The following is a 26,792-nucleotide window of genomic DNA, read 5'->3' as shown; positions in this document are numbered from 1 at the left end:
TTCTAAAAATATACATTTTCCCTACTGAAGACAAGGCTATTCTTATTTCAGTTTGTGATTGGCTTATTATAGGAGTGTCAAAGATATGGCCTATGGGCTGGATTTGGCCTGTGGAGCCCCATTATCTGGCCCCAGTGCTGCCCCTGGGTCTGAGTTGACTCATGTGACATGTGTGGGACCAGCCCTGCACACAGGGCCTTGGATGTATGCATACCTCACAGTGCCCACTCCAGAATCCTCACTACACATGGTGCCCACCTCAACTGGTCTGGGACTGGTGCCCTTTCTGGGATCTGCACGGCATGCATCACCCTCTGCCTTCCCCCTCCTAATATTAGTCTGGGATGCATTCTGCATGTGCCGTAGTCTCAGATGAACAGCTTGGGTGCCCTGTGTAGCGCCAGGTCATAGACTAGTTAGAGCAGGACACTGTGTGTAGCACAGGTCCCAGACCAGCTAGGGCAAGTGCAATACAGATCCCAAAGCATGTGCTGCAGACAGTGGATCCAGCATGGGGGGTTTGGGGGTGTGGTGGCGCCTCATGTGAATTGTGAGGGCTACGCAATAAGGCTTCATCCAACCAACATCTCTGTCAGGACCCTTTTCTCTCTTTATATCCCCACACCCTTTGTATACTGGCTTATTATGTCTTTGGTAGTTTCCTGTTTCTGGCCGAGTTGGACAGAGCTTTGTAGATCTCTAGAGTAAATGCAAGAGTAAACTGACAAGTAAGGATGTTCTTTAGTTTGCTGCATAATCTTCAACAGTTCCACTCCCATATATTTTTAAGTATTTGTTCTAGCTGTGTCCAGTTACACAACAAAACCACACCCACTCTAATTTGGTTAAATACTAGTTTCTATGGTGCAATGCCCTGATTGTAAGCTAATAGCAATGGGCAGAGAGCATTTGAGCTGCATGTAACTTCCTTCTGAATTGTCAGACATTGCATTCCATTGGAAGCACAAAATGACATTGATGTCAAAAAGGAGGGAGAAAAAGAAGCATCTTGGAATTTGTCAATCACCTTTTCATCCTCAGCAATCAGGGCTCGCGGTAGAGGTGATATCTTTTATTAGACCAACAGGTTTTTGCAAAAAAAGTTCTTTAATTGCAAGCTTTTGGGCTTTTCATCCTCAGGGAATTGTTTTACCCTTTGACTTTTCCCTATTTCTGTTATCACAAGTATAAAAGTATATATAAAGCGCACCAGCGGTGGGCTCTGTTTGTGCCTTTGCCCATGACTTGCTCCCTTTCTGTTAAACGTTTTGGAAAGCACCATCTCTACTTAATAATCATTTTTACTTAATAACATCCTCTGTTCCTACTCCACATATGAAACTGCAGTATTTCATTACTGATTTTTCACAGGTGTTTTGAGACTTTAATTGTTCCTCTGGTGAAACAGACCCTGATGGTATTATTAGCCTGTCAGTTTGTTGTCACTCACTCCAAGTCAGGAGTACTGTTTTCTGGCTGCACCCTGATAATAAGATCTATTTCCCCACCACAGTGTCAGTAGTGATGGACTTAGTTATCCTTATAAAGGAATATCAACTTTGCAATTGTTTGGTTGCATTTATCTGTTAACCAAAAAAAAAAAAAAAAAAAAGGAAATAGTGATGTATTGAGTTTTCCAGATAGTAGAAAATTTTTCCAGGTTAGTCTTTGCCTGCCTTGTTTTGTTTTGAATATGATATGATTTTTAAGCAATTTTATACGAGGTGGTCATGAAGACGTATTCTCTGCAAGTTAAAGCAGAAGGACTTCTGGGTGCTGTCTTGGACCGATCACACTAACATGTGATCTTTTGTACATAAATATAATGGCTCATTGTCTATATACCCAGCTGGAAAATACGGAGAAAATTCATCTAACCAATTCCGTGTAGATTACTTTGTTAACATTTTGTAATGTGTTTTGAGATGCTCAGATTCTATAGAAGTTTCAAATATTATTGACACGTTGCCTATCTTCATAGCAAGCGGCTTTCATCCTATTAAAGAATTAAAAACAAGAATTATGAACTACGTACGGTGCATCTGCCAAGGAATTAGTCATCTCCATTTTACTGATATCGGAAATATTACTTGCAGGCAAGCTCTTTTAATTCAACAATATTGACAGCATGCCTGGCACATCAAGGTGCTACAGGACTACAAAGTGATAGCAAGGTATAAATATACAAGTATCTAGCACAGTTGAAGAACTCTTTCCAGCAGGGAACATATCTTATTCTGTATTTTATAACCATTGGTGTAAACCCCGCTCCAACAGCTCTAGCAATCCTTGGGAACCTACAGTGCAAAGGCCCTTGAATGAATTCTTGATGTGAAAAGGGGTATTAGTCAGGCTTCAAATAAGAGGAAAGGTAAAGGCATCAGAGATTGAAGGGGGAGGTGTTTAGGATGCATGTAGGAAAGGGTAAATGATGGGTCACTCACGTAAAAGTGGTGGTTAGAATTCTATTTGAATAATGTTGCTTCCCATCTGAAAAGGACATGAACAGTTGTGGCACTAAAACAGTTGTGGCAAAATAATATTTGAATCTTCTATGGCAAAATAATATTTTAATCTTCTAGATTTACAGAAGGGACCTTGCAAAGTCATCGACTCCCTTCTCCTATTCCAAGGCAGGATCAAATATATGAATGCCATTCTTGACAGATATTAGTCTAGCCTCGTCTTTAAAACCTTAATTGAGGACATTTTCACAAATGCCCTTGGCAATTTATTTCATTGCTTGTCTTTCTTTATGGTTAGAAAGATTTTCCTGTTGAAATTTTAGCCCATTACCTTGTGGGTATAGAGAATAGTTTATAACCTTCCTTTTTACAGGACCTTTTATATATTTGAAAATTGCCGTTACATCTCTCCTAAGTCTTTAAACTAAAGAAACCCAAATTTTTGGATCCCAGTTTCTGTTTTTCCCCCCTAGGTCTGAGGATTTTTCTCTCTCCTTTCCAATCAGTCCATGTTTTTTTTTAAGTATGGTGCCCGTATCAAGACTCAATACTCCAGCTGACTCTTACCAGTGTTGAATAAAGTGAAAAGACACACGTGGTGCATCTACACATTCATTAATGCACCATAATTACGGCACGTTAAGTTTAGTACCTGTAATTACAGGTACTACCTTAATGCCTGTAATCAGCGCCACTGCGTATTAGCTGTGGCGCACACTTTTTTTGGTGATGCTAATGTGCAGTAGACTAATTCTACTGCGCATTCGGACAGATTTTGCCTGCCACACTAACGTGTAGTAGAATTAGTCTGCTGCGCTCTAAGCTCTTACTTCAGCTTGAACAACCCGATACTCTGTGCTTTCCCTCCCAGCAATATAAGATGCAGTAGCTGACTCAGTTTGTGATTCACACTATCATTCTTCTGCTGCTTAGTCAGTCCTTCCCTTTTTTGTATTTGTCCAGTGGATCATTCTACCGAAGCCTAATACTTTGCACTTATCCTTAGTGCATTTCACCCTCTTCATTTAAAATAAGTTCTCCAACTTGTCAGAATCACTTTGTAATCTAACCCTGTTCTGTACAGTGCTTGCAGCTCCTCCCTGCTTTGTGTCATCTGCAGATGTAACAAGTACGCTCCAAACCCCACTCATGCATGTCGTTAATGAAAAGACTGAGGAGTGCAGGTCCCCAGACAAACACTCCAAGACCTCTCCCAAGCCATCCTTCCAGCAAACCATTTACAATTCTTACATCCTCTATGGGGGCAGAGGGTTGGGACTGAGGGGCACTGGGTCGGACCTGGCCATTGATGTTTTCAAATGCGTCTTGGTACAAACAAGGTTGAGAACCACTGTTCCAGACCAGTGTTATTCAACCCGTGGGTTGTGACTCCAAAGTGGGTCACAAGCTTGAACGCTGTGTGCCTCCGGAGGCTGGGGGGGCATGGCAAGCTCGGGGTGGTGGTAGCAGTGGCGGCAACGAGTGGGGATCTCCCGCAGGCGGTAATGTCAGCAGTGGGCTGAGTGGGGAGCTCCTGCAGGCGGTGGCAGTGTCGGTGGTGAGCTGAGCGGGGAGCCCCTGTGGGTGGTGGCAGTGTTGGTGGTGAGCCGAGCGGGGAGCTCCCACAGGCGGCGGTGTCGGTGGTGGGTTGAGTGGGGAGTTCCCGCAGGCAGCGGTAGTGTCAGTGGTGGGCTGAGTGGGGAGCTCCCGCAGGTGGTGGTGTCAGTGGTGGGCCAAGTGGGGAGCTCCTGCAGGTGGTGGCAGTGTCGGCAGTGGCTGAGTGGGGAGCTCCTGCAGGTGGTGGCAGTGTCGGCGGTGGCTGAGTGGGGAGCTCCTGCAGGTGGTGGCGGTGTCGGCGGTGGCTGAGTGGGGAGCTCCCGCAGGTGGTGGTGTCAGTGGTGGGCCAAGTGGGGAGCTCCTGCAGGTGGTGGCAGTGTCGGCGGTGGCCGAGTGGGGAGCTCCTGCAGGTGGTGGCAGTGTCGGCGGTGGCCAAGTGGGGAGCTCCTGCAGGTGGTGGCAGTGTCGGCGGTGGCCGAGTGGGGAGCTCCTGCAGGTGGTGGCAGTGTCGGCGGTGGCCGAGTGGGGAGCTCCTGCAGGTGGTGGCGGTGTCGGCGGTGGCCGAGTGGGGAGCTCCTGCAGGTGGTGGCGGTGTCGGCGGTGGCCGAGTGGGGAGCTCCTGCAGGTGGTGGCAGTGTCGGCGGTGGCCGAGTGGGGAGCTCCTGCAGGTGGTGGCAGTGTCGGCGGTGGCCGAGTGGGGAGCTCCTGCAGGTGGTGGCGGTGTCGGCGGTGGCTGAGTGGGGAGCTCCAGCAGGTGGTGGCGGTGTCGGCGGTGGCCGAGTGGGGAGCTCCTGCAGGTGGTGGCGGTGTCGGCGGTGGCCGAGTGGGGAGCTCCTGCAGGTGGTGGCGGTGTCGGCGGTGGCCGAGTGGGGAGCTCCTGCAGGTGGTGGCGGTGTCGGCGGTGGCTGAGTGGGGAGCTCTGGCAGGCGGTGGTGTTGGTGCTGAGCTGAGTGGGGAGCTGCGGCAGGCATTAGTGTTGGCAGTGGGCTGAGTGGGGAGCCCCCATGGGCGGTGGCAGTGTCGGTGCTGAGCCGAGTGGGGAGCCCCCGCGGGTGGTGGCCGTGTGGGTGGTGAGCCGGGGGGGGGGAGGTCCGGCAGGCGGCGGTGGCCGAGCGGGGCGGTCCCGCAGGTGTCTGCGGTGTGGGCAGTGGGGGTGAGCCAAGCGGGGCGCTCCCGCAGGCGTCCGCGACAGCGTGTGGAGGGTGGGAGGCGTGGACCAGCGGTGGGCGCCCCCCGCGGCAGCGGCAGCGGCGCTGAGGGGCTGGCCGGGAGTGGGGAGCGGTGCCGGCCCCGGGCGCTGTTGTCGGGGGCGCAGCGCCGCACGAAAGGGTGGCGAGCCGAGTTGACAAAGGGGTGCCTGCGGGGCGGGGCGGGGCGCGAGGCGGGGCGGGGCGGGGCGGGGCAGGCGGGCGGGTTCCGGCGGGTTGTGACGGAGCGGCTGGGCTGGGCTCGGCTGGGCTCGGCGCGGCGGGGGGCGGTCGATCGGTTGGTGGGTCTGTCTGTCTGTCGGTCGGACATGCCCGAGCGGCGCCTCCCGCACGAACAATGGTGAGCGGCCGGCGGGAGGAGGACGGCGGCGGCGGCGGCGGCCCGGCTTCCCCGCGCCCCATGGAGGCGCCGTTCGCGCTGGCGGTGAGCGTGTTCTCGGAGCAGGGCGGCAGGAAGTACATGGAGGACGTGACCCAGATCGTGGTGGAGCCGGAGCCGGAGCCCGAGGAGGAGGCGGCGGCGGCGGCGGGCGAGGCCAGGCCCCGGCGCTCCGCGGCCTTCTTCGCCGTGTGCGACGGGCACGGCGGGCGGGAGGCGGCCCAGTTCGCCCGCGAGAACCTGTGGGGCTTCATCACCCGGCAGAAGGGCTTCTGCTCCGCCGAGCCGGCCGAGGTGTGCGCGGCCCTGCGCAAGGGCTTCGTCGCCTGCCACCGGGCCATGTGGAAGAAGCTGCGTGAGTCGCGTCTGCCTCCCCTTCCCCTTCCCCAAGCCCTCTCCCGCGGGCCCAGCTCCCCCGCTGCTCCGGGGCCCCTTCCCTTCCCAAACAGCCTCCCTCCATCCCTCCCTTCCTGGCTGCTGCGGGGTGGGCTGCCCCCTGCAAGCGTCCAGACACAACGCCTTTGATCAGAGCAACCAGTGTTGGCTCGGGGCGGATTCAGGGCAGGGGTCTCATGGGGGAGCTGGGATTCATCTGGTCAACAACACAAGTTGGGGGGGCTCTATGTGAAGCAGCACAGGTTTCTTCCCCCCCTGAAACGTCATTGAAAGAAGGGGGAGCTTTTATGCTGGGTCGATTTCTACATGATAATGAAACAAGAGATGTTTGGGGTGAGGTTTTGTAAGCAGAGCCCTTTGTCAGCTTATAAGGTGCAAATCTCCCCCGCCTTTGCCCGGATGCAGATAACTCGGTCTGCTTTCTGATCCGGGTCTGCACTGGCCGCTGTCTGCGGTTCGGCCCGTCCGGTGCCGACGGAAGAATTCAAAACATAGGCTGATGCTGGACGATGGTGATTGATGATGATTTTGACCAGCTGGAAACAGGCCACGCACCCCTGGAAACGTACAGTGCAGTCCCTGAGGACTGTAGAGGCTGGCTGGTTAAATTCATTGTGGCCCAAGTAAGGATCCTGAAAGGGAGAGTTTGACAGGACCAGGATGCATGTTATCCTCCCTCCTGTTCGTATCTTCGACATCATCAGAGCACCTTATTGACTAACGTGTTAGGCCTAAATTCAGACCAACGCTGCTAGCTACCTCTCTGTTCGCTTCCTGGAAGTAAGGCTACAAAAAATGAGCTTTTAAAAATACCTTAAATATGTTGGTTGTGGCTTTTTTTATTTAATTTGGTTCCATACAACAGCTTGGGGCACGAAGACTAGCAGGCAGAGCAGTGTCCACCATGAGACCGCGTCAAAGGTGCAGGCTTGAATCCTGAAGGCCGGATCTGGCAGGCAGTGATAAAAAGTTAACGATTCAAGGAAAGCAGAGTTATTTGGAGAGGCAGTGACTGAAGCAACAGTTGAAATCTTTCGCGAAGACACTTAGTCCAAATCAAGGCTGTTTAGGGGTCAAGTAAATACCTGGAAGAGCCTAGAGGGAGAGATTGGTAGAGTAGGAGCAGGGATTAGAGGGGAGACAAACTGGCTCTTGGGTTAGAGAGGAGGCGATGGCAGGGTGTTTTTTGCTTTGTTTTTAAGAAGTGTCCTGGAGAAAGTGGGAGAGCTTGTTCACAGATGTGATGGTGGGGAGTGACGTGACTTCACCCCAGACCTGGGGCCTTTGTGATGTGATAGTGTCATAATGAACCTAGAGGAAGTGGAGGGAGAGGGTTTGGGGAAGAAAGATTATGAGTTTGGTTTTCTAGTCTATGGTAACCATGTCTGGTTGTCACTGCAAAAATAAAAAGCCAACAAACATGCTGTTGATTGGAAATACTATTTGTATTGGTGTGTAGGGAGCAACACAACTTTTGTTATGTAAGTCTCAAACTGTTGCTAGAGGACTGCAAAACTAGAGCTCTGACTGCTTGATGACTCTGTCTGAGTTCTGCCGTAAAGTTTCCTCCCTGATTTCTGTATTGCGTGCAGCCATGCACGATTTGGCAGCAGGTGCAATCCCTTTTTTTAACTGGATAAAATATTAAAAACTGATGTTGTCATGTCATTTCTGTTACTTGGATACTGAAGAGAGGGGCTCATTAGTTGGGTTAGTCTGAATGTTGCATCCTCCCAGACTGCTGTTGTTAATTGTGTGTTGACAACATGATGGAAGGTAGAAGAAGGGTGTATGTTTTATGTTTGCCCTTTCACACCATCTGATGAAGTGAGCTCTAGCTCACAAAAGCTCTTTATACATCTAGTCTGTAAGTGGCAGATCTACCCTGCTTTCTGTCTGATTTCAGACCAGCATGGCTAACTATATCTCTCTGCTTATACATTTTGCAATCTGAAGATGGACAAGAGGCAGTTACGATTTGGGATGGGAACATACTGATGTGGTTTTTCTTTATCCTTGTGGACAAGCTAAGTAAGGATTTCTGCGTGGAAGAGGGTAGTAACTAGCTGTCGTATAATTTCTTGGAGGCTGCCAGGATTTTCAGTAGCTTTGGTCCAATGATGGCAGCGCTTGGATGTTTCTGCTATGGTGATCAGACGAGCATTAGTTACACAATTGCCATTATTTTTTTAGTCTTAGCTCAGTCGGTATGAATAAAAAACAATGAGGAACCTTTGCTGCTGTTTCAGGTTGGCTAAATGTTTTCAACACATGATGATGTATAAGTTCATTTTCTTGGAGACTGTCCTCCCAGCTAATAAGGCTAGAACGATACTTAAAAGAAGACTACTAGTGAGGTTTCAAATTCAACAAGAGGGCTAAGAGCCATTTCCAGTAGAGCCGAGTTACAGCACACACAGTCCCTTGGTGTGGATTACTATATATGCTTCTCAAGTAGAGATGCCTTCAGAATAAATATCACATTCAAAGCCATTTTTATTTTTCAGTTTTTCTTATTATACTTTAGATCAGGGGTCAGCAACCTATGGCCCGTGGAGCTGTTTGATCCTGGCCAGGGGCATGAGGATGCATTGGTGGGGGAAACTTCAGCATCAGTTGCTTTCCCATTCCAGGGCTAGGAGGGTCCTAACCCCTGCTTCCACCCACTTCCAAGCCAAACTGGGTTGATGCTAGAAGGTTGCCATCCGCTGCTTTAGATGATTAGAGTTACAAAGATTGTATAAAGATGCTTTTCCCTTTCTGGTTAGAGTTAACTCAGTTTGGGCACCATAACTGAATGAGTACAGGTTCCCCTGCCTGTTCTGTAATAGTTGGCTTGAAAATCCAAAGGAACAGGTCATTTTGATTTTTTTTTTTTTTTTTTATTCTTGAAATATGTCTAAGAGTTCATCTATCTCTCTTATTTGAAAAAGGCCAAGACCACCTAACAGTAGCTGCCTACATAATATGGATAATACAGAAATTTTAAGGGCTCTAGACATAGGCGACTGGTAGGGGATCCATGGGGGTGCACATACCCCACTCTGATGGGGCCGGTGCCCCCCCCCAGCAGCCGACACTGATGCTGTTGGTAGGGCTGGTGGCCCCCCCTGACAGGACCGCCACTGTCAGTGGCTTCTGTGGGTGCCCCCCCAGATTCAGGAGGCACCAGTTGCTCATGGCTCTAGATACTCTAATGTCTATCTAGGACTTATTTTTCTAAGCTTGGTAAGATTTTTTTAGAATCAAACCTTGCTGAAAATAAGATTAAAATAAGGGATTTTCCTCTACTAGTGCTAACATGGAAGTTTAGAAGTGAAACATATATATTTTAGGCTGTCTTTTCGTTTTCTAAAACTAGTGTCTAAATTGGTCTCAACAGAAGTTAAGGTAGGCAGCAACTTCCATGCTAAACAAGGAAGAAAAGCGTGTTGCCCATTTCAGATCATGTCACTCATCATGTTAATTTACTCCTCAGGTTTTTTTTAGTGATTTGTTCCTTGATGTGGTTTGCTTGAAGTGGGAATCTTTAATCCATCGTACAACAGTAGATGCCCTGTTTAAGGAAACTGTCCGTGGGGTTTGTTTTCGTGTTTTAAAGGGTTTGTTTTTCAGTAGAGGAACAATGGAAAAAAGAGAGAAGGGATTGTAAAATGTACATACTCCGTGAACCTGAAAAACAGCACGCATTTGTTTAGTTTGAAAAGTTTGTAACTGATCAGCCGGATTTTAAATCTGTTTTTCCTGGGCCTGACTTCCAGGACCTGAGTGACTGGCTGTGTGTACAGCCAATAAGCTGTTAAATCAGATAGTTCCCAGCCAGTGACTAGGGGCCTGTCACAAAGGTCTATCTTTGTTTTGTGCGTGCATGCAGAGTCGACTGGAGCACCATGACAAAAACTATAAAACTGCTTTTGGTGTGTGTAGCAGAAGCTTTTTGGGGGTGTGTGGAAAGAGTGGTAATTAGTAAGCCTGGGAAGACCAGGAACAAAACATTTGCCAGCTGCCTTTATATTGTTTAATATGCTGGCATGCCATTGTAATAACATTGTTCATTTCTAGGACTGTGTTTTTTGCCCATTAAAAAACGTTCCCAGTTTATAAAAGGTGTTAGTATTAACTTGGGTAAAGGAAAGAGTGGTTCAGAAGACTGTAAACTAAATTGTTTTAGGCCATTATTGTAGAGTACCATACACAACAGTTTGTGTATGTGTGCTTAGAAGAAGCAGCAGCAGCTGCTGTTGAAAATTTGTTACCATCGTTAAGCAGTTTGCAGACCTCCAATTTACACCTTTCTACACTAAAAGTATAACTACATGTTAGCAAGCTTGCTTTCCCTGATAGGGATATCCCATATCTAACTCCTTTGTTGAAAAATAATGCTACTGTGTTGGCAAGGGCTCTTGGACTCTAGCTTTTAGGCAGGAAGTGTTGTTGTTGCATCTATTTTATGGACAGCCCCTAATACATAGAGTATAATTTCAGGCCAGTAACTGCAAAGGTTGAAATAAAGACTCAAAGGCAAACAGCTTTTATTCCTGAGTTACATTAGCCCAAGGTGGCACCTGGATGTAATAACAGCTCTCCCTTTGATGCTAAATAGGTGAAAGTGGGACTATGGCCTACAAGCAAAACAGTTGTAATTCCCGGCAACACAGTTGTTCTTAGTCTTCTCTCATAATTTTTTTGACTGTTGTCCACTTTTAGTGGAGTGTATTGAAATGGATGGTAGTATATTGTGACCTTAATGAACTACAGTGCCAGCTTTAGTTGGATGAACTTTGATCTTGCTTATCTGTTTGAAAACCTGAACACATTGTAAAGGTCCTTTTAAGATTGAGACCAGCAATAAGAACACGTATATACGTCTTGAAAAGAATGTTATTAACACCATGGTGCGGATTGGCCATGGTTTGAGCTCAGTAATGCTAACTGGCCAGAATGAGCAAGTTTAGCAGACAGTTTTTTGCTTTTCAGAGTTAACTTTCTGCTGGCAGGGAGCACAGAGTGGAGAAAAAGCAAGAAATATCCGAGTCAGGATAGTATTTTCAATGAGGAGGGAAAGCAGCAGCTGGAGCTGGGAACTCTTGGAAGCTGTTTTAGCAATTCTGGACAGACAGCAAGTCCACCAAAGTCCCAAATATATAATGCTCTATCACTTCTAGCTGATAATGTGGCATATATTCTCAGTGCATTTGATAAAGGAAAAATAACTTATGATCACCACGTTGTATCATCTCGACCACTGGAGTCTGGAGCACGCTGGACTGACTTTGTCCAATAGGAAGTTGGTTTTACACCTTGTTTGCAAATTTAGTGGGGGAAAAAAGGGTAAAAACCAACTTGTAAGATGGATTTTGCTAGGCTGCTGGCATGCTTAATGGCACATTACCTGAAGTCTTTGGAGACTTGTGGTCACATTTAAATATTGAACTTCAGCTGTGGTACCAGGGCAGGTGACAGTTTGTGTCAGCATTGGCCCTGATGTGAAATTGTGATAACATTTGCATTAGGTACTTGATGATTATTGCAGTATGCCCTCTGACAGAACAAGCAGCTGGGAAAGGGCCACTGGAGGATAATTGTGCTGAGTGGTGATACAGCTCAAACTAAAGAAAAAAAAAATGAAAAGATTTCTTGATCTAATCATCTGCAAGGTTGTGGATTCAGGCATGCTTGTGATACACCTCTTTAATTTTCTTTTTCCATCCTGTCAAATGAAGATTACTTGTTTGCATCTTGGAGGAACAGAAATGGATTTGGCTTTATTTTGAGTTATTTCTTACTGTGGAACAATTAGTTTCTGCAATAGGGTTATTAAAGGCCTTATTTTTTGAAGTGGTGAAAATGAGATTCAGCACGCAGACTTTTTTCTTTCATGCTTTTCCATTGTGTAACTCCATACTGAATAGATATTAAACTAATGAAGGGAGGCAATTTTTAGCTAACTACATTGCAAGATTGAAGTATGTGGGGGTTCAGAATGCAATTACATAAATAAGTTTAACTTTTAAACAGAGCAAAAATTAAACCACAGAGGCATAGTGCGATGATGTGTTAGTGCCTGAAGGGAAGTGTTAATCTCCAAGTTCGACAGTTCAACTAATTCATGGTATCTTTGTTGTACTTTTCCCCAAAGAAAGGAGGAAAACTCTGGTGCGTTGATATACTAGGCCCACTATTTCTTGGAGTCTCCATGTGATTTGCCTGGATGTTATTGCTCATTGGAGGGCCTCTGAAGCTATTGTTTTCATAAGAAAAAGATGCAACCATAAAATTCCTTGTGAAACATTTTTAAAGTTCTTGATTTCTGTAACTCAGTGTAATCTGTGAAGCCTACAAACTGCTTTGACAGCATTAGCATTTTATCCAACTCACTTAACACAGTTAAAGTGCACCATTTTCCCTAATGAAGGCAAAGGACGTGTTTTGTAAGGGGGTGGCAGTTCTTGATTGATCACGTAGGTAAATATCCTGGTTTTATGGAGTAGGAACCTGAGGCAGGTAAATGACTTAACCAGAGTCATTAAGCTTTTTGTAATTGAACTGAGAGTCCTAACTCCTCTGCTGAGGTCTGTTCAGGCATGATCTGAATCCCTGAGGAAAGTCCTGTGCTGGATTATGTGTGGCATTTACCACTAAACCAAATCGAGGTTTAACTTGCTTAAGCCCTTTAATGTAGATAGACGTGGGCATGGCTAAATGAGAGTCTAAAATTTGATGCTGCTTTGTCTCTTTTGCTTTTTAATGGGACTTTTGGTTACAGGGCTTTCATCTTGCATTAAGAGTAATTAAATTTTTCTAATGTATCTTTTTAATGCTGTGAAGGGGCTGTTGCTACTAATGAGTTCCTATTGGGGTAAATTGTTGTGTAATAAGTTCACTGGTTGAAATCCTGCTTACCTTACTCATTCTCTCTCCATTTGATACGTATTACAGTTAATATCCATAGTTGTTATGCTTTTTAGAAAAAGCATTTTTTGATGATTATATCAGACCAGATGCAATTTATACTAAAAAATAAAGCGATTTTTAGGAGGAAATTGGTATCCGGTTAATATTTTAATGGGGAGAGAGACTTTTCTAGTGGTTAAGCACATGATTGGAGGTTCAGGCTTTAGGGCTCAGTGTGTATGTTTGTTGTTGGCTTACTGTATCAACTTCGACAAATCGCTTAGTTTCACCGTGCCCCATCTGCAAAAAGAGGAGGAAAATAGTCTGCCTTTCACAAAGATTTTGGGATGTAATGTTTGCAAACAAGGCTTGATCTCTTGTGACTGGTATTATCAAAGCATAACATTTTTATTGCTAATGCAACTGTCCATGTTATTTTTCTGAAACTCTTTAAACACAGTCCTACCAAATGTTTTATCTAATTCATCTCTATTGACCAGGGAAATATTTCTCATTGGGGTTTAGTTAACAGGCATATACATTTTTGGGGTTGACTTCGGCTTTCTTTGCAGTGAATAGTCTTTCCTACTACAGGCCATACACTGCCAAATTCCACCTTTTTCTGATGTCATTTCAGGAAGGCCAAATAATCTGGTTTTGCTGCAGTGTTCGTATTCCCACTGTAGAACATAATGGAATATTAATTTAGTCATATATTTACCTTGAGACGCTCCAGGAATCGCAATGCAGCTGATACCTGTGCACGAAATACGGGGTATAAGGGAGTATTTACAGTTACAGTTTGCAACGAAAAGTAGGGTTTACTGACTATATCTGAGACTTAATGGAATAGTTCAGGAAGGCAGGGGAGAACAGGGACAAGGTAGTATCTTTTTATTTAAAAGATGCGCCAGCTTGTTCTTAAGGTGCAGAATGAAAAGTTGACCTGTTTAAGTCTCTGGGTTAAGATAGAAGGGGGAAACAGCAAGGGTGATGTTATAATGTGGGTCCACCAGACCAGGAGGAGGAGGGCAAGGCTTTTATTTGTTAACTAATGAAACACCCAAATCTCAGGCCCTAGTTGTTATGAGAGGCTTTAAATTATTGTGACATTGGCTGGCTATCTGTGTTGGCAGCAGCTTTTTGGTACAGATGGTTGAGAAACAAACTAGGGGAAGGCATTTCTCAGCAGGCTTCTTGCCATGTGGGAGAAGTTGATTGAATATCTTACAAGTTGAAGGCAACTTGGGATAGCGACGATCATGGAGTCATTGTGGGGCTGTGTATGCTTCACTGTAATCTTATGCAAGCCTCTCCAACATATCCCTTTGAACATATCCCACTGTACTCTTATGCAAGCCTCTCCAACATATCCCTTAATCTTGCTCTTCTACCCTTCTGCTTTTCTAGCCTTTGTCCCATGAACAGAATTTACTATGCCCAAATGTAGCATTGTGGAATTTTGTTAAAAAAATATGTGGGCAGTATAGAAACTACAGTGAAATCACGAAAGCTGTTTGCAGTAAGGCTTGAAACACCTGAGGAAAGGAGAACCTGTGCAGCCTGTTTGACTGACAGCGGCATGATTTGTATTGAATATGACATTAGTAAATTCTTGATATCATGGTAAAACATTGTTTTTCCTTTGGGTAGTTTAGTATCTTGTGTGGGCATGTTGGTGTTTCTTTAAAAAAAATCCCATAGCAGGGAATTAGCGTGAAAAATTTAACAACTTTGAAAATTTAGCTTTTATTTCTTATTGCAGCGGAATGGCCGAAGACCATGACTGGACTCCCAAGTACCTCTGGAACTACTGCCAGCGTGGTAATTATCCGTGGGTCAAAGATGTATGTGGCTCATGTTGGCGATTCAGGAGTGGTTCTGGGAGTCCAGGATGACCCCAAAGACGACTTCATTCGGGCTGTGGAGGTGACACAGGATCACAAGCCTGAACTTCCGAAGGAAAGAGAGAGAATTGAAGGACTTGGGGGCAGGTAACTGTTTCTCTGTTCAGTTTTCATCTCTAGTCACCATCCCAGTCTTGCTGATTTGAAAGGGCTCAAGTCTGGTTTTGCTTATTCACTGCCTGCCTGGTGACCCTACTGGTGCTCTCTTGCACTTCTCCACCATCCTGGCTCTTGTTGTCCAGCTTGTGAGCTGTGCAAGGAGCAACTGCTGTGCATTTCAGTACTGGTGCTATTTTCATTTTCCGGTGTTTTATGGGGTGAGATAAATTAAACCACTGGCAATACCATTAGGCAAAGTGCGGGGTGCGGGCCTGGTTCTAAAATGTTGCTGAAAGAGTGGTGGGGAGGGGTGCTCCTCTCTGTAGATTCTGGGGTATTTGAAACAAATGTCCTTATTATTTTTGAGCTGTGGAGTGCTCCGTCTGTCAAATGAAGAAAATGGTAAGGCTTTGACAGAGTTTTGGTACCAAGAGATGGTCTCTGAGCTTATAGAGTTTTTCTTCTGTGTCTAATTAGGAAGATTCTAACTGCTCAGTAAAATTAATTTTTTCCGATGTATTCTCCATTGGCCTGGAGGTAATAGTGGCAGCTGTAGAAGAGGCCTTGCAAAGCTTTTGTCTAAAGGAAACAAAGATCCCAAATCAATAAACATACATGCGTATCCTGTTAAACACTGTGCGCGTCTTCAAATATTAAGGCCCAGTATTTGAATGTTAACACCTCGTTTATTTGCTGAACCTGAGTTTGGGTTTCTTTTCCCTGAAGTGGTTGACACTAAAATATATCAGAAAGAGTTGGAATATGGTTGTTGCACATTCTCCATAGCCAAGGGAGCAAGGAGGCAACTTTGTTCAGACAGCACGTGTTGAGAAACAAATCTCAGTGCTTGAATTTGGCAAGGCTTCACAGGAGCCCTGCATTCTTTCATTCTGCAGCTCTGCACCAGATGGATAGGCACTGTTCTCTTCTCAGAGTAGCTCAGAGGCAGAGATCACTGAAGGTTTTCTTCTTGATGTCATTCATGCAAGAACCCGGTCCGCTCATTAACCTTCAGATATTTGTGCCTAGTAGGTGGAAGCAGATGAGTGCATTTGGGATGGAAGGTTTCAGAGAGAATTACTTGCTTCTTCACTAGGTTAGTTGCCCATAAGTTACAGGTTTCCAAACCTACTTTTTTGAAACTGAGTGAAGGATGCTGACTATATCCTGAAGTTTCTAGTGGAAGAATCCCCCGGGACTTCCTCTCCATGCGAGTTCAGCAGATAGATTGTTTTGGGTTCTAGCTTTTGCTCCATCAGCTTTCTCCAGTAGGAGCGTGGTGGGATTGTGCTCTCAGGACATCTCTTCCTGTACAAGAGGGTGGGAAAAAATTTATGGGAGAAGAGAAATGAGTGTTTTAGTGAAAATGAGGAAGCTTTTCCTGCTAAAAAGTCTGTGTTTGCAGAGTGGAGTTAACCTGATCTAACCATTAGTGGTACCAGTCAACGAGGGAACCTTGGGGGCACAGTGTGTGACCCTCCCTGCCCTGCTACAGTGCCCAACTGGATGGGCCCAAATTCATCCCTGATATAAGCCCTGGGGTGTTATTCACCTCTGATATGAGTCCTGGATGTTGCATGTGGAATAGAGTTAGCACGAAGAGTCTTGAGGTTGCCTCAGAGCCTTTCAGTGCTTATTTGGCTGTGGATGAAATAAAGGAAACTTTAATACCTGGTCCTTAGATTGTTAAAGACTGAGCTTCACCAGCACCTTATTCCATTTCCTTTCTCGCAATAAATGACTTATCTCCCTTCTTCAGGGTAATACCTGGTTTGCACTTGCCCTTATTCTGTGCAGTGTTGTCTCCTGTTTGGCCCTTCTGACTCCTTCCAGGTGAACTAATCCCATTGCTCAACATCTGAGAGCAGGTGTTACATTTGAAACGCCAAGCTGTTTTCGTTCATTCTCTCCCTGCCTCGGGGCAGTTGATGACTGTTCTCCTTTTATTTCTGCCTCTTGCTGCTGCTCCAAAATGGCAAACCTCTGAAGAAAAGTTGGTTAATGCTGCTGTTTGTTTTATTTGGGGTTTTTTTTAACCATGCACTGTTTCTGTGGACTGTTGGAGCTGGGGCAAGTGGGGAAAGCTAAGAGAGCCCAAATGACAACCAGCCCCAGTTGTGATGGGACGTACTGCCCAGCGCAGCATCTCAGGGAAACGGACTCTCCATCTCTGGTGTCGGAGGAGTGAGCTGCAGGCTGAACTCCTCTACAGCTTTTAATTTGCTGTCTTACTGTCTCCTTTGTCCCTTCTGCCAAAGCTGAGCTCAAGCCCTCCCCGTGATCGTAGTCCCCGCTTTCTGAAGGGCTCGGCTGTGTTGTGGGCTCTACCACAGTAGTTAGAATGAACCCTGTGCACATTGGGGGAGCTGTTTCTGCTACTGCATAACTGACTGGTTTTCTTTGTTTCCTCCTTCCCCTTATCCACCTTTGCCCTGCCCCTTTTATTCTTCACTTACAATATGTCTAGTGTGATCAATAAGTCTGGTGTGAATCGGGTCGTCTGGAAGAGACCTCGGCTGACTCACAATGGGCCCGTGCGCAGGAGCACCGTCATCGACCAGATTCCATTCCTGGCAGTGGCACGAGCACTTGGTAAGTGGTGTCCATGTACAGCAAGTAATTACTGAGGCAATGAAACAGTCAGGGTATCTTATCTAGAGGAGGAAGTCACTGCACACAGAGCAGTGAAAATATATTCCCAGTAGTTTTTTGTGGGTTTTTTTGGCAGCTCTTGGTGTATTGGCCTACTTCTCATCGGTTTCTAGGCCCTCTTACAATCTAGACCTTGTTTCCAATACAATAAAAGTTGATTTCAATTTGCCATATAGAATTAAAGGACATCTTTTGCTGACTGGGTTAGTGAAGGCACAGCCATGTGATCTACCAGGACTTGGATCCTTGTCAGTGTGAAGCTGGCTTGCCCCCCTTTCATATAAAGCAGGCTGGTTTGTTCTTGTGTGTTTGTTCTTGTTCTTGTCTCATTGTCTTTGAGCTGAGGATCATGCTGGGCTCTTCTCTGCTTGGAATAAGTAGAATAAAAGCACAGCTTAGTATGCTTGATGAAGTGATCAGATCCAGTACTACTGTAGCAAGATGTGAAAGGTCTGGGGCTTCCCTTTGTGGTGCCACCTCTGCTTTTCCATGTAAGGTCCCTGAAAAATAACATTAGTGCTAAGCAGTAGTGCTGCCTTCATGGGAGGCACAAAAGTAGTTGCGACTGCAACAGCGACTGGTCATGCTGCTGTGTTCAGCACTGCGGACGCTGTTGCTGCCCCAGTCATGGAGCTGCCCAGGACGCCAAGGATAAGACTTAGTCTTATGTGTTATGATGACTGCTTTTAGCAGGTCATGAAAAGGGATCATTGGCACACAGTGTATCGGGCAAAACATCTTCAGGATTCATAGATTCATAGATGTTAGGGTCGGAAGGGACCTCAGTAGATCATCAAGTCTGACCCCCTGCATAAGCAGGAAAGAGTGCTGGGTCTAGATGACCCAAGCTAGATACTCGTCTAACCTCCTCTTGAAGACCCCCAGGGTAGGGGAGAGCACCACCTCCCTTGGGAGCCCGTTCCAGACCTTGGCCACTCGAACTGTGAAGAAGTTCTTCCTTATGTCCAGTCTAAATCTGCTCTCTACTAGCTTGTGGCAATTGTTTCTTGTAACCCCCGGGGGCGCCTTGGTGAATAAATACTCACCAATTCCCTTCTGTGCCCCCGTGATGAACTTAAAGGCAGCCACAAGGTCGCCTCTCAACCTTCTCTTGCGGAGGCTGAAAAGGTCCAGTTTCTCTAGTCTCTCCTCGTAGGGCTTGGTCTGCAGGCCCTTGACCATACGAGTTGCCCTTCGCTGTACCCTCTCCAGGTTATCCGCATCCTTCTTGAAGTGCGGCGCCCAGAATTGCACGCAGTACTCCAACTGCGGTCTGACCAGCGCCCTATAGAGGGGAAGTATCACCTCCCTGGACCTATTCGTCATGCATCTGCTGATGCACGATTAAGTGCCATTGGCTTTTCTGATGGCTTCGTCACACTGCCGGCTCATGTTCATCTTGGAGTCCACTAGGACTCCAAGATCCCTTTCCACCTCTGTGCCACCCAGCAGGTCATTCCCTAGGCTGTAGGTGTGCTGGACATTTTTCTTCCCTAGGTGCAGCACTTTGCATTTCTCCTTGTTGGACTGCATCCTGTTGTTTTCTGCCCACTTGTCCAGCCTATCCAGGTCTGCCTGCAGCTGTTCCCTGCCCTCCGGCGTGTCCACTTCTCCCCATAGCTTTGTGTCATCTGCAAACTTGGACAGAGTACATTTCACTCCCACGTCCAAGTCGCTGATGAAGACATTAAAGAGTATCGGTCCAAGGACCGAACCTTGCGGGACCCCACTGCCCACACCCTTCCAGGTCGAGACCGACCCATCTACCACGACTCTTTGGGTGCGACCCTCTAGCCAATTCGCCACCCACCGGACTGTGCAGTCATCCACATCACAGCCTCTTAACTTGTTCACCAGTATGGGGTGGGATACCGTAGCGAAGGCCTTCCTGAAGTCTAAGTATACGACATCCACCCCTCCTCCTGTGTCCAGGCGTTTCGTAACCTGGTCATAGAAAGAGACTAGGTTGGTCAGGCATGATCTGCCCGCCACAAACCCATGCTGGTTTCCCCTCAGCATAATTTGCCCTGCCGGGCTCTCACAAATGTGAGCCTTGATAATTTTTTCAAAGACTTTACCAAGGATGGAGGTGAGACTGACCGGCCTATAGTTGCCCGGGTCCTCCTTCCTCCCCTTCTTGAAAATGGGGACCACGTTAGCCCTTTTCCAGTCCTCCGGGACTTGGCCCGTGCACCACGAGCGTTCGAATATTCCCGCCAGTGGCTCTGCAATGATGTCAGCCAGTGCCTTCAGCACCCTTGGATGGAGCTCATCCGGGCCTGCCGACTTAAAGGCATCCAGTTCTTCCAAGTGACTCTGCACCACCTCAGGATCTACGTATGGAAGTCTGGCGCCTTGCTGCTGCCTCTCTACAACCCCAGTGAGAGACTTGTCGTGCCCCTCGCTTAGGAACACTGAGGCAAAGAACTCGTTGAGGAGTTCAGCCTTGTCCCCCCTGTCTGTCACCAATTGCTTCTGCCCATTTAGCAGCGGTCCTATTCCTCCCTGGGCCTTCCTTTTACTCCCAATATATCTAAAAAACAATTTCTTGTTGTCCTTTACTTGGGTTGCCAACCTCAGCTCCATGGTAGCTTTGGCCCGCCTAACTGCCTCCCTACAAGCACGAGCAGAGGAGGTATATTCATCTTTAGTGATCTCACCCCGTTTCCACTTTTTATGTGCTCCCCTTTTGGCCCTTAGGCTGCCCTGGATTTCTCTGGTCAGCCATGGAAGCCTCCTGGCCCCTTTCCCTCTTTTTTGCCTCGCTCAGGGATCGTCTTGCTTTGTGCCCGAAGGATCGTTTCCTTTAGGCACAGCCACCCTTCTTGGGCACCCATCCCATCAAAACTCCTACTCTGCAGTGCTTCCTTGACTAATCGCCTGAGTGCATTGAGATCAGCTTTCCTAAAGTCTAGCACTTTCACCCTACTAGTTACCTTACCCACTCGCCGTCTTATGTTGATTTCTATTATAAGGTAATCACTTTCTCCCAGATAGCTACCGATCTGGAGGTCCCCTATCATGTCATCCCCTGTTGCCAATACCAGATCCAGTATGGCATTCCCCCTAGTGGGACCATGCACCTCCTGTGTCAGGTGGAGGTCCTGTACACAGGTTAGAAACCTGCGTGAGCGATGGGACCTTGCTGTCTGCGTCTCCCAGCAGATGTCCGGGTAGTTTAGGTCCCCCATGACTACCGCCTCTTTAGCTTTTATGGTCTCCGAGAGTTGCCTCAGGAGCCCCGCATCTATTTCTTCCCCTTGGTGTGGGGGTCTGTAACAGACCCCTACCACCAAATCCCTTTCTCCTTGCCCCCCATGTAGCCTAACCCACAATCCTTCTACTTCCTCAACCTCGGATTCTGTCTTGATGAGGGTTGATGTGTATTGCTCACTGACATAAAGTGCAACCCCCCCCCCCCCCCTTTCTTCCCCGACCTCTCCTTTCTATACAATCTATAGACCTCAATATGTACCGCCCAGTCATGGGATGAATCCCACCAGGTCTCTGTTAGCCCCACTAAGTCATAGGTGTTTAGTGCAAGCAGGAGCGCTAGTTCATCCTGCTTGTTCCCCATGCTCCTAGCGTTAGTATATAGGCACTTGAGCCCTGCGACTGGTGCCTTTGCTGCCCCCCCGCTCCGAGTCCCATGGGGCCCATTGTTTCTTACCTTCTTGTTTCTTACCTGTTCTGTAGTGCTGGCCTCCCCATGGCTTTCAGGTTCCCAATGTTCTCCTTCTTCAGGATGGGCTGTCCTTGTGGGTGCCACATGGTTTGGTGGTCCACAGCTTCCCCTGCCCTCGTACTCCCCTCCCCCCGACGAGCCTAGTTTAAAGCCCGCCGGAGGAGATCCGCCAACCTAGAAGAAAACACACGCTTACCTTTGGGGGACAGGTGAAGCCCATCCCAGCTGAGCATATTTGGATCTTGTCTGTATTGTCGGAGGGCTCCTGGAGAATGTGCTCCATGAACTGTCAGCTGGCAGTAAGAAGCCACTGACAGCCTTTACCTACCAATTGTCAGTTCCTTCCCCTGCGCTTCAGGGCATAACTCCAGCATGGGGCAGCTCACTTTCTCTCTTTTCTTCCCTGCCCCTGCTTGGGAGTCCACTATTTCTGTTCAGTAAATACACCTTCTGTGGAAAGCTAGTTTTGAATTCTTTTGTCGTTGTAAACACAGTAGCATGACTTAATTCTTACAGGGACAGCTGGACAGCCTTATTGTGACTTTGTTCCTAAATGATCCAGCAGTGACTGTCCCGAGGGGCTGTCGAACTCTGGAACTGCAGTCCTCAGTTTGACAACAGCATAGCATAGCCACTAGTTTACAAGCAAGCTTTACCCGTCTTACCTGAAATTGCCCCACAGTAAGAGGAAATGATTTTCCTCTTTTGCATGGTCCAGCTTCTAAGCAGTTGGGGGCTTGCATGCCCCATGACTGTGTACCAGTGAGGGCCACACGCTGAAGGGGCCGAACTAGTCCCCTTCCTCTCCCTTGCTGCACTATGTAGAGCGCCCATCTTGCCTTCAGCTGCTTGGCCATGGGCTCCCCCACTGCACTGTGCCACACAGGCAGTCTGGGCCTCTGGTTCCCCTGACACAGCAGGCTGCACCATAGCAGTGCTGTGCCACTCCACCCTACCCGCTGGGGGGGGGCATGCCGTAGAAACTGGAGGAGGAAGAGGGAGTCCTGGGCCCCAGTTGCTGCTGCAGCTAGAGTAATATGGGTGGCAGCAGTCAAGTGGGAGCCCATGGGCTACATGTTTACCCCTCTTGGGCCAGCAGTTGGACAGCCCTGTTCTAATACAGAATTGCAAAGCAAGCAAGGTGGTGAGTTTGAGTTGTGGGGCAAAGGAGATGGGGAGTGGCTATTCAGTGATTTTAATGTGAAAAGAAACTCCATCTTTTTTTAAAGTTACAGTAATGCTACATTTAAGCAGTGCCTTACAAACGTCCGTTCTGCTTCAGAAGGCCCGTGCGAGAGGTGCTTATTGGCGAAGCAAGTCCAGGTCATGAGTCAGTAGCGGAGTAGCAGCATGCAATCCAGGTTCATGAATTTCAGCCTTGTGCTCCAGCCACTGGTTAACACACACATTGGCTTCCCTTACCTAACAAAGAGCATATGTTACTTCGGAGTTTTTAATTTGTATAAAGGTCTGCTGTTCCTTTTTCCTTCTCTGATCTTCAGCCTATCATGCCAATTCTAAGAAACCCAGTGACTTCTAGTCTGTTTCTTCTCAGCAAGTCCCACAAAAAGGGTTTTGGCTGGTTTCTTTGGGCAGATGGGGATTCAGGGAATGATCCATCTGTTAAGCCCATTTGTGGTCTTTACGATTATCATGTGGATGAAGAGGATTGCTGAAGAGTCTCAAGTCCAAGAAATGAGGACATCTATCTTCTGTCAGCTCAAAGCTCAGCATATTTGGGTCCTTTAAAAGAGGGCATTCTTTCTCTCACGTGGTCTGAAGACACCAAGTTTACATAGAGTTGAACATCAGTATTTTAGTGTTTGTGTGCTTTGCTTGAGGAGACTCTGCAACCTCTTCACATCCCTTTCCGATGAGGCATGGCCAACCTCCTGGGAAAAGGAACACAGCAGCTGCTTTTCTCTCTGTCGGACCCAGATGGTGCGCAGACGCTCACAGTTTGGAAACAGGATTTCACTTCATGAGGGGCATGCTGGCCTCAAAAGCTGCTTACAGCAGACCTACCACAACTAAAACCGTTGGTATTCATGTTACTGAAGCCTGTTTGACTGCTTGGCTGGCTCCCAGCCTTGCTACCCTGGTTGGCATGAACACTTCCTACACTGGAGCCTTTCCAAGCAGAGCAATTTGCTCTGACGCTAATAACTGTCAGACTTGATATACTCTTCTGTTACCAATGCTCTAGTTGATTCTGCTGGTTACTAGTGCAGAAAGTGGCCTCACTTTACCCAGTTTTGGGCATCGTGCCTCTTCTTGCCAAGGAGCTAGCACCACAAACAAAGATGCCTAGGCCAGAATTTATTAGGGGACCAACAGTCTGATAAACAGGCAATTCTGTCCTGCCTGTAGCAGGCATTATCAGGAGTAAATCTATTGTTATTACTGAAAGTTGGCACATTATGATAAGAAATTACAAAATTCTCAACACAGGCAAAATGATTACATGGCGGGCTGCGCCTGGTCTTTTCATGCTCTGACATTGCACTGTATTCATGAATTTCTACCAACTTTCTTCTCTCATGGCTATTCATTAACCTATTTTTATTCTGATATTTTTGTTCTGGTTAAAGGAATGGGGACAAAATAATTTTGAAGCCTCTTTTTTAATTCCTTTTCTAAACCCAGTAATGTAGCTAAAAACTTGAGAAACAGGCAATGTAGGTGCCATAGTGAAACACTGTGTCATTCAAATATTTGGACAACAGAGAGGATACTGGCACATAATGTGAGTCATTCCAGCCAAATTCGTCCTCCCATAGTTCATCCTTGCTGGTTCAGGTTAGATGCAGTATCCTTCTGCCCAAAACTAAGCAGTGGTACTGTACACTGCTCAGTTGTATCTGCTTTCCACTGCAGTGGTGGATGTTTTTTAAGTAATGCATGAAGTCATCTATAGTATATTCTACTTATGCGCATATCATATAAGAGGGTAATTCACTTAAATGCCCGAGATGATGTTGGCCCCAGTATTTTGCCTGTTGCTTATCTTCTAACAAACATAGATTAGCTGCATATTGGTTAAGTGCATATGTTGCTTAAGTGCATAGCATTTTTCAGCTCTATCCTCCTCTGTATTTTGTAATGTAGTTGTACTTTGTTGACCTGCAGAATAATTAGTGTCAGTGAAGGGGAAGCAGCTGTCAAAGGGCTGCTATGAGAACCTAGAAAACAAAAGGAACTAGTTCGTTTTGGGGTTGCTGATATCACTGCATCCACAGTGGACAAATTATTCTGTACTTTATGAGCTTTGCTTACATAAAGTTTGGGTAAGTGCATGGTTTCTTTTTGCTCCCAAGGTCGAGCACTTAAACAGAATGCAGTATGTTTGTACTTCTTAAATAACTCACAGGGGTGTTTAAATTGTCTCCCATACAGAAGAAACAAGTGCCAAGCTTGTGCTTAGTGCTCTGGAAATACATATAGAGTGCTTTCAGCTCTTCTGATGCAATGTGCAGAATATTCATGCATAAATTAAGCTTTACTACTGAAAGATGTGGTGGGCAGGGAGCGAGGGGAGAAAAAAAAGTAGCTGACTATGGGTTGTGCCCGGTTTGTTGCGTCAGGAATACTAATGGCACGGCAGAACTCCATTCACCTAGTTACTTCAGGTTTGTAATGAGCCTTCACAACTTACCACCTGCACCATCCAGATGGGAGGAGTTCTTGTTCCCTCTCCCTACCCTCAAAACCCCTGCTGTTTGTGTCAAATATTTCACAGCTCCTGCTTCCCTTCTCCCATGTGCCAGCCAGGAATGAAGGGTTTTGCAGAGATTTGACTGAACACGCTGAGGAAAGGCCATGGTGAAATTGTTTCTCTGGCCCTATTTTTAAAAAAGTATTTCCAGATGTACAGAAGCAGATGGGTAGCACTTTAATTACACTTCTAATCAAGTTAGGTTAACCTGTCAGCCTCTAGCATCTGGTGCTGGAGCAACAGTTGGCTGTATTTTGATGATGATTTGGTCATGGTATCTGGGTAAGAGGCTGGGTGTCTGGTAAGTAACCTAGGAGGTCTAATCCATGTACTCGAGCCAGTAGAGCAAACTGAATCAAGCAGCTTCTGACAGCATGGGCTTCCCTCTGATTTTTATAAATGTGTTAGGTTTCCTGCTGACACCTTAAATGGGTGGACTGTATTTTGGGGCACTAAGTTCCAAATGCATAGTATCTATGTGACTGCTGACCAGTGTGGCGTGATATGGGAGCAACCTGTCAGAGTAGCCTATTGAGCACTAGAATGGTTTTGTAAAGCTCTCTGAACCTGCTTCCATCAAAACCCTGAGGCAGAGGGCCCAGTATCATTAGGATCCTTGTATAAAGATTTAGTTTTCACAGACTGTTAAAAAAATCAGTTGTGCAGAGTGGACACAGTTGTCCCAGGATGCCTGTTTGTTTGGTTACTCGCACATAAGACAGTGTAGAGATCAACCCTGCTAAATTGCAGTTTGAATTGTGGATGCCTGTGGATATGAGAGATGGAAAGTCATTGCCTAGGTTCCATAGATGTCTCTTTATGAAATGTTTGTTCTTAAAATGGAAAATCTTCAGACCATCTGAATAACAGTTTGAGGATTCCTCCTCACAGATTATCCCTAAGCATACTGGTGTTTGCATTATATGCACACCAGCAGACTTAAAATCTTCCTACTGTTTATCTGCCTCCCTTTAAGTAACCATCACTCTAAAACATGAACTTTAGTTAAAGGCATCCAAATATTTTTGGTATACAGTCATTAACAGAAATTAGCTGCTCCCTCTGTCTCAAGAATTACTTTCCTTTTCACAAAGGCTCACCTCTTACCTCAAAGGGGGAAAAAAATCAAGAAAAGGAAATCCATATGAGTCAGAATGACAGTAAATAACTTTCATTTTCTGAGCTATTCCGACTATGCTCGCATCTTGCTTTCATTTAGCCCAGGGGTGTCAAAATCGCTTTATACCGTAGGCCGGATCTGGACTCCGGGGCTCTTTGTGGGCTGGACCTGGGGCATGAGGAAGCAGCGGCAGCAGTTCTGGCTCCAACCTGGAGCATGCAGCAGATATAACTGGCCCAGAGCAGGTGTGTGGGGTGGGGGGAGGCAGCAGCAGCTCTGTCTCCAACCTGGGGCACATGGCAAAGGCTCCAGCTCCCATCATGTCCCCTGTGCCAGACCAGAGCTGGCACCATGCGCTCTGTGCTATGGCAGCAGCTCCAGCCGGACAAAGCAGCTCTGCAGGCCAGGTGGGCTCTGTTGGACACATTCAGTTTAGCTAATTGCAGAGTAACATTGCTGCAAACTCAGTAAATCTGCAGTATTTGTATTTACAGCAAAGTTAATATGGCAGAAAGAGTTGTTGCCTTCCACGCGATCCTAGAGTTGGCAGAACCCCCAGAAAAGCTTTTTATTGAAACAAATACATATGTGGACCTGGATAAAATGCAGAATACACCCTTCAGTTCCTGTGCAGTGGCAAGTCTGCGCTTTGTTGCTTGAGCTGTGGTTCATGTCAAGACACGTGGATCCATTTACCTTGAAAGGTACTTCCTCC

General features: G+C 46.7%; 1 protein-coding gene across 1 annotated transcript in view; it reads left to right on the top strand.

Moving 5' to 3' along the window:
* The first annotated feature begins 5,460 nt into the window (after window positions 1-5,460).
* PPM1D (protein phosphatase, Mg2+/Mn2+ dependent 1D) overlaps window positions 5,461-26,792 on the top strand; it is a 38,467-nt gene continuing 17,135 nt past the window's right edge. Inside the window, exons 1-3 of the mRNA XM_019493413.2 lie at window positions 5,461-5,964; window positions 14,665-14,893; window positions 17,373-17,497. Coding sequence (XP_019348958.1) covers window positions 5,568-5,964; window positions 14,665-14,893; window positions 17,373-17,497 — 751 coding nt within the window. The 5' untranslated portion in view covers window positions 5,461-5,567. The remainder of the gene's footprint in view (window positions 5,965-14,664; window positions 14,894-17,372; window positions 17,498-26,792) is intronic.

The sequence above is a fragment of the Alligator mississippiensis genome, chromosome 14 (assembly GCF_030867095.1).
Source record: "Alligator mississippiensis isolate rAllMis1 chromosome 14, rAllMis1, whole genome shotgun sequence".
NCBI lineage: Eukaryota > Metazoa > Chordata > Crocodylia > Alligatoridae > Alligator > Alligator mississippiensis.
Note: the sequence above shows the minus strand (reverse complement) of the source record. Positions and strands in the feature narration are given on the sequence as shown.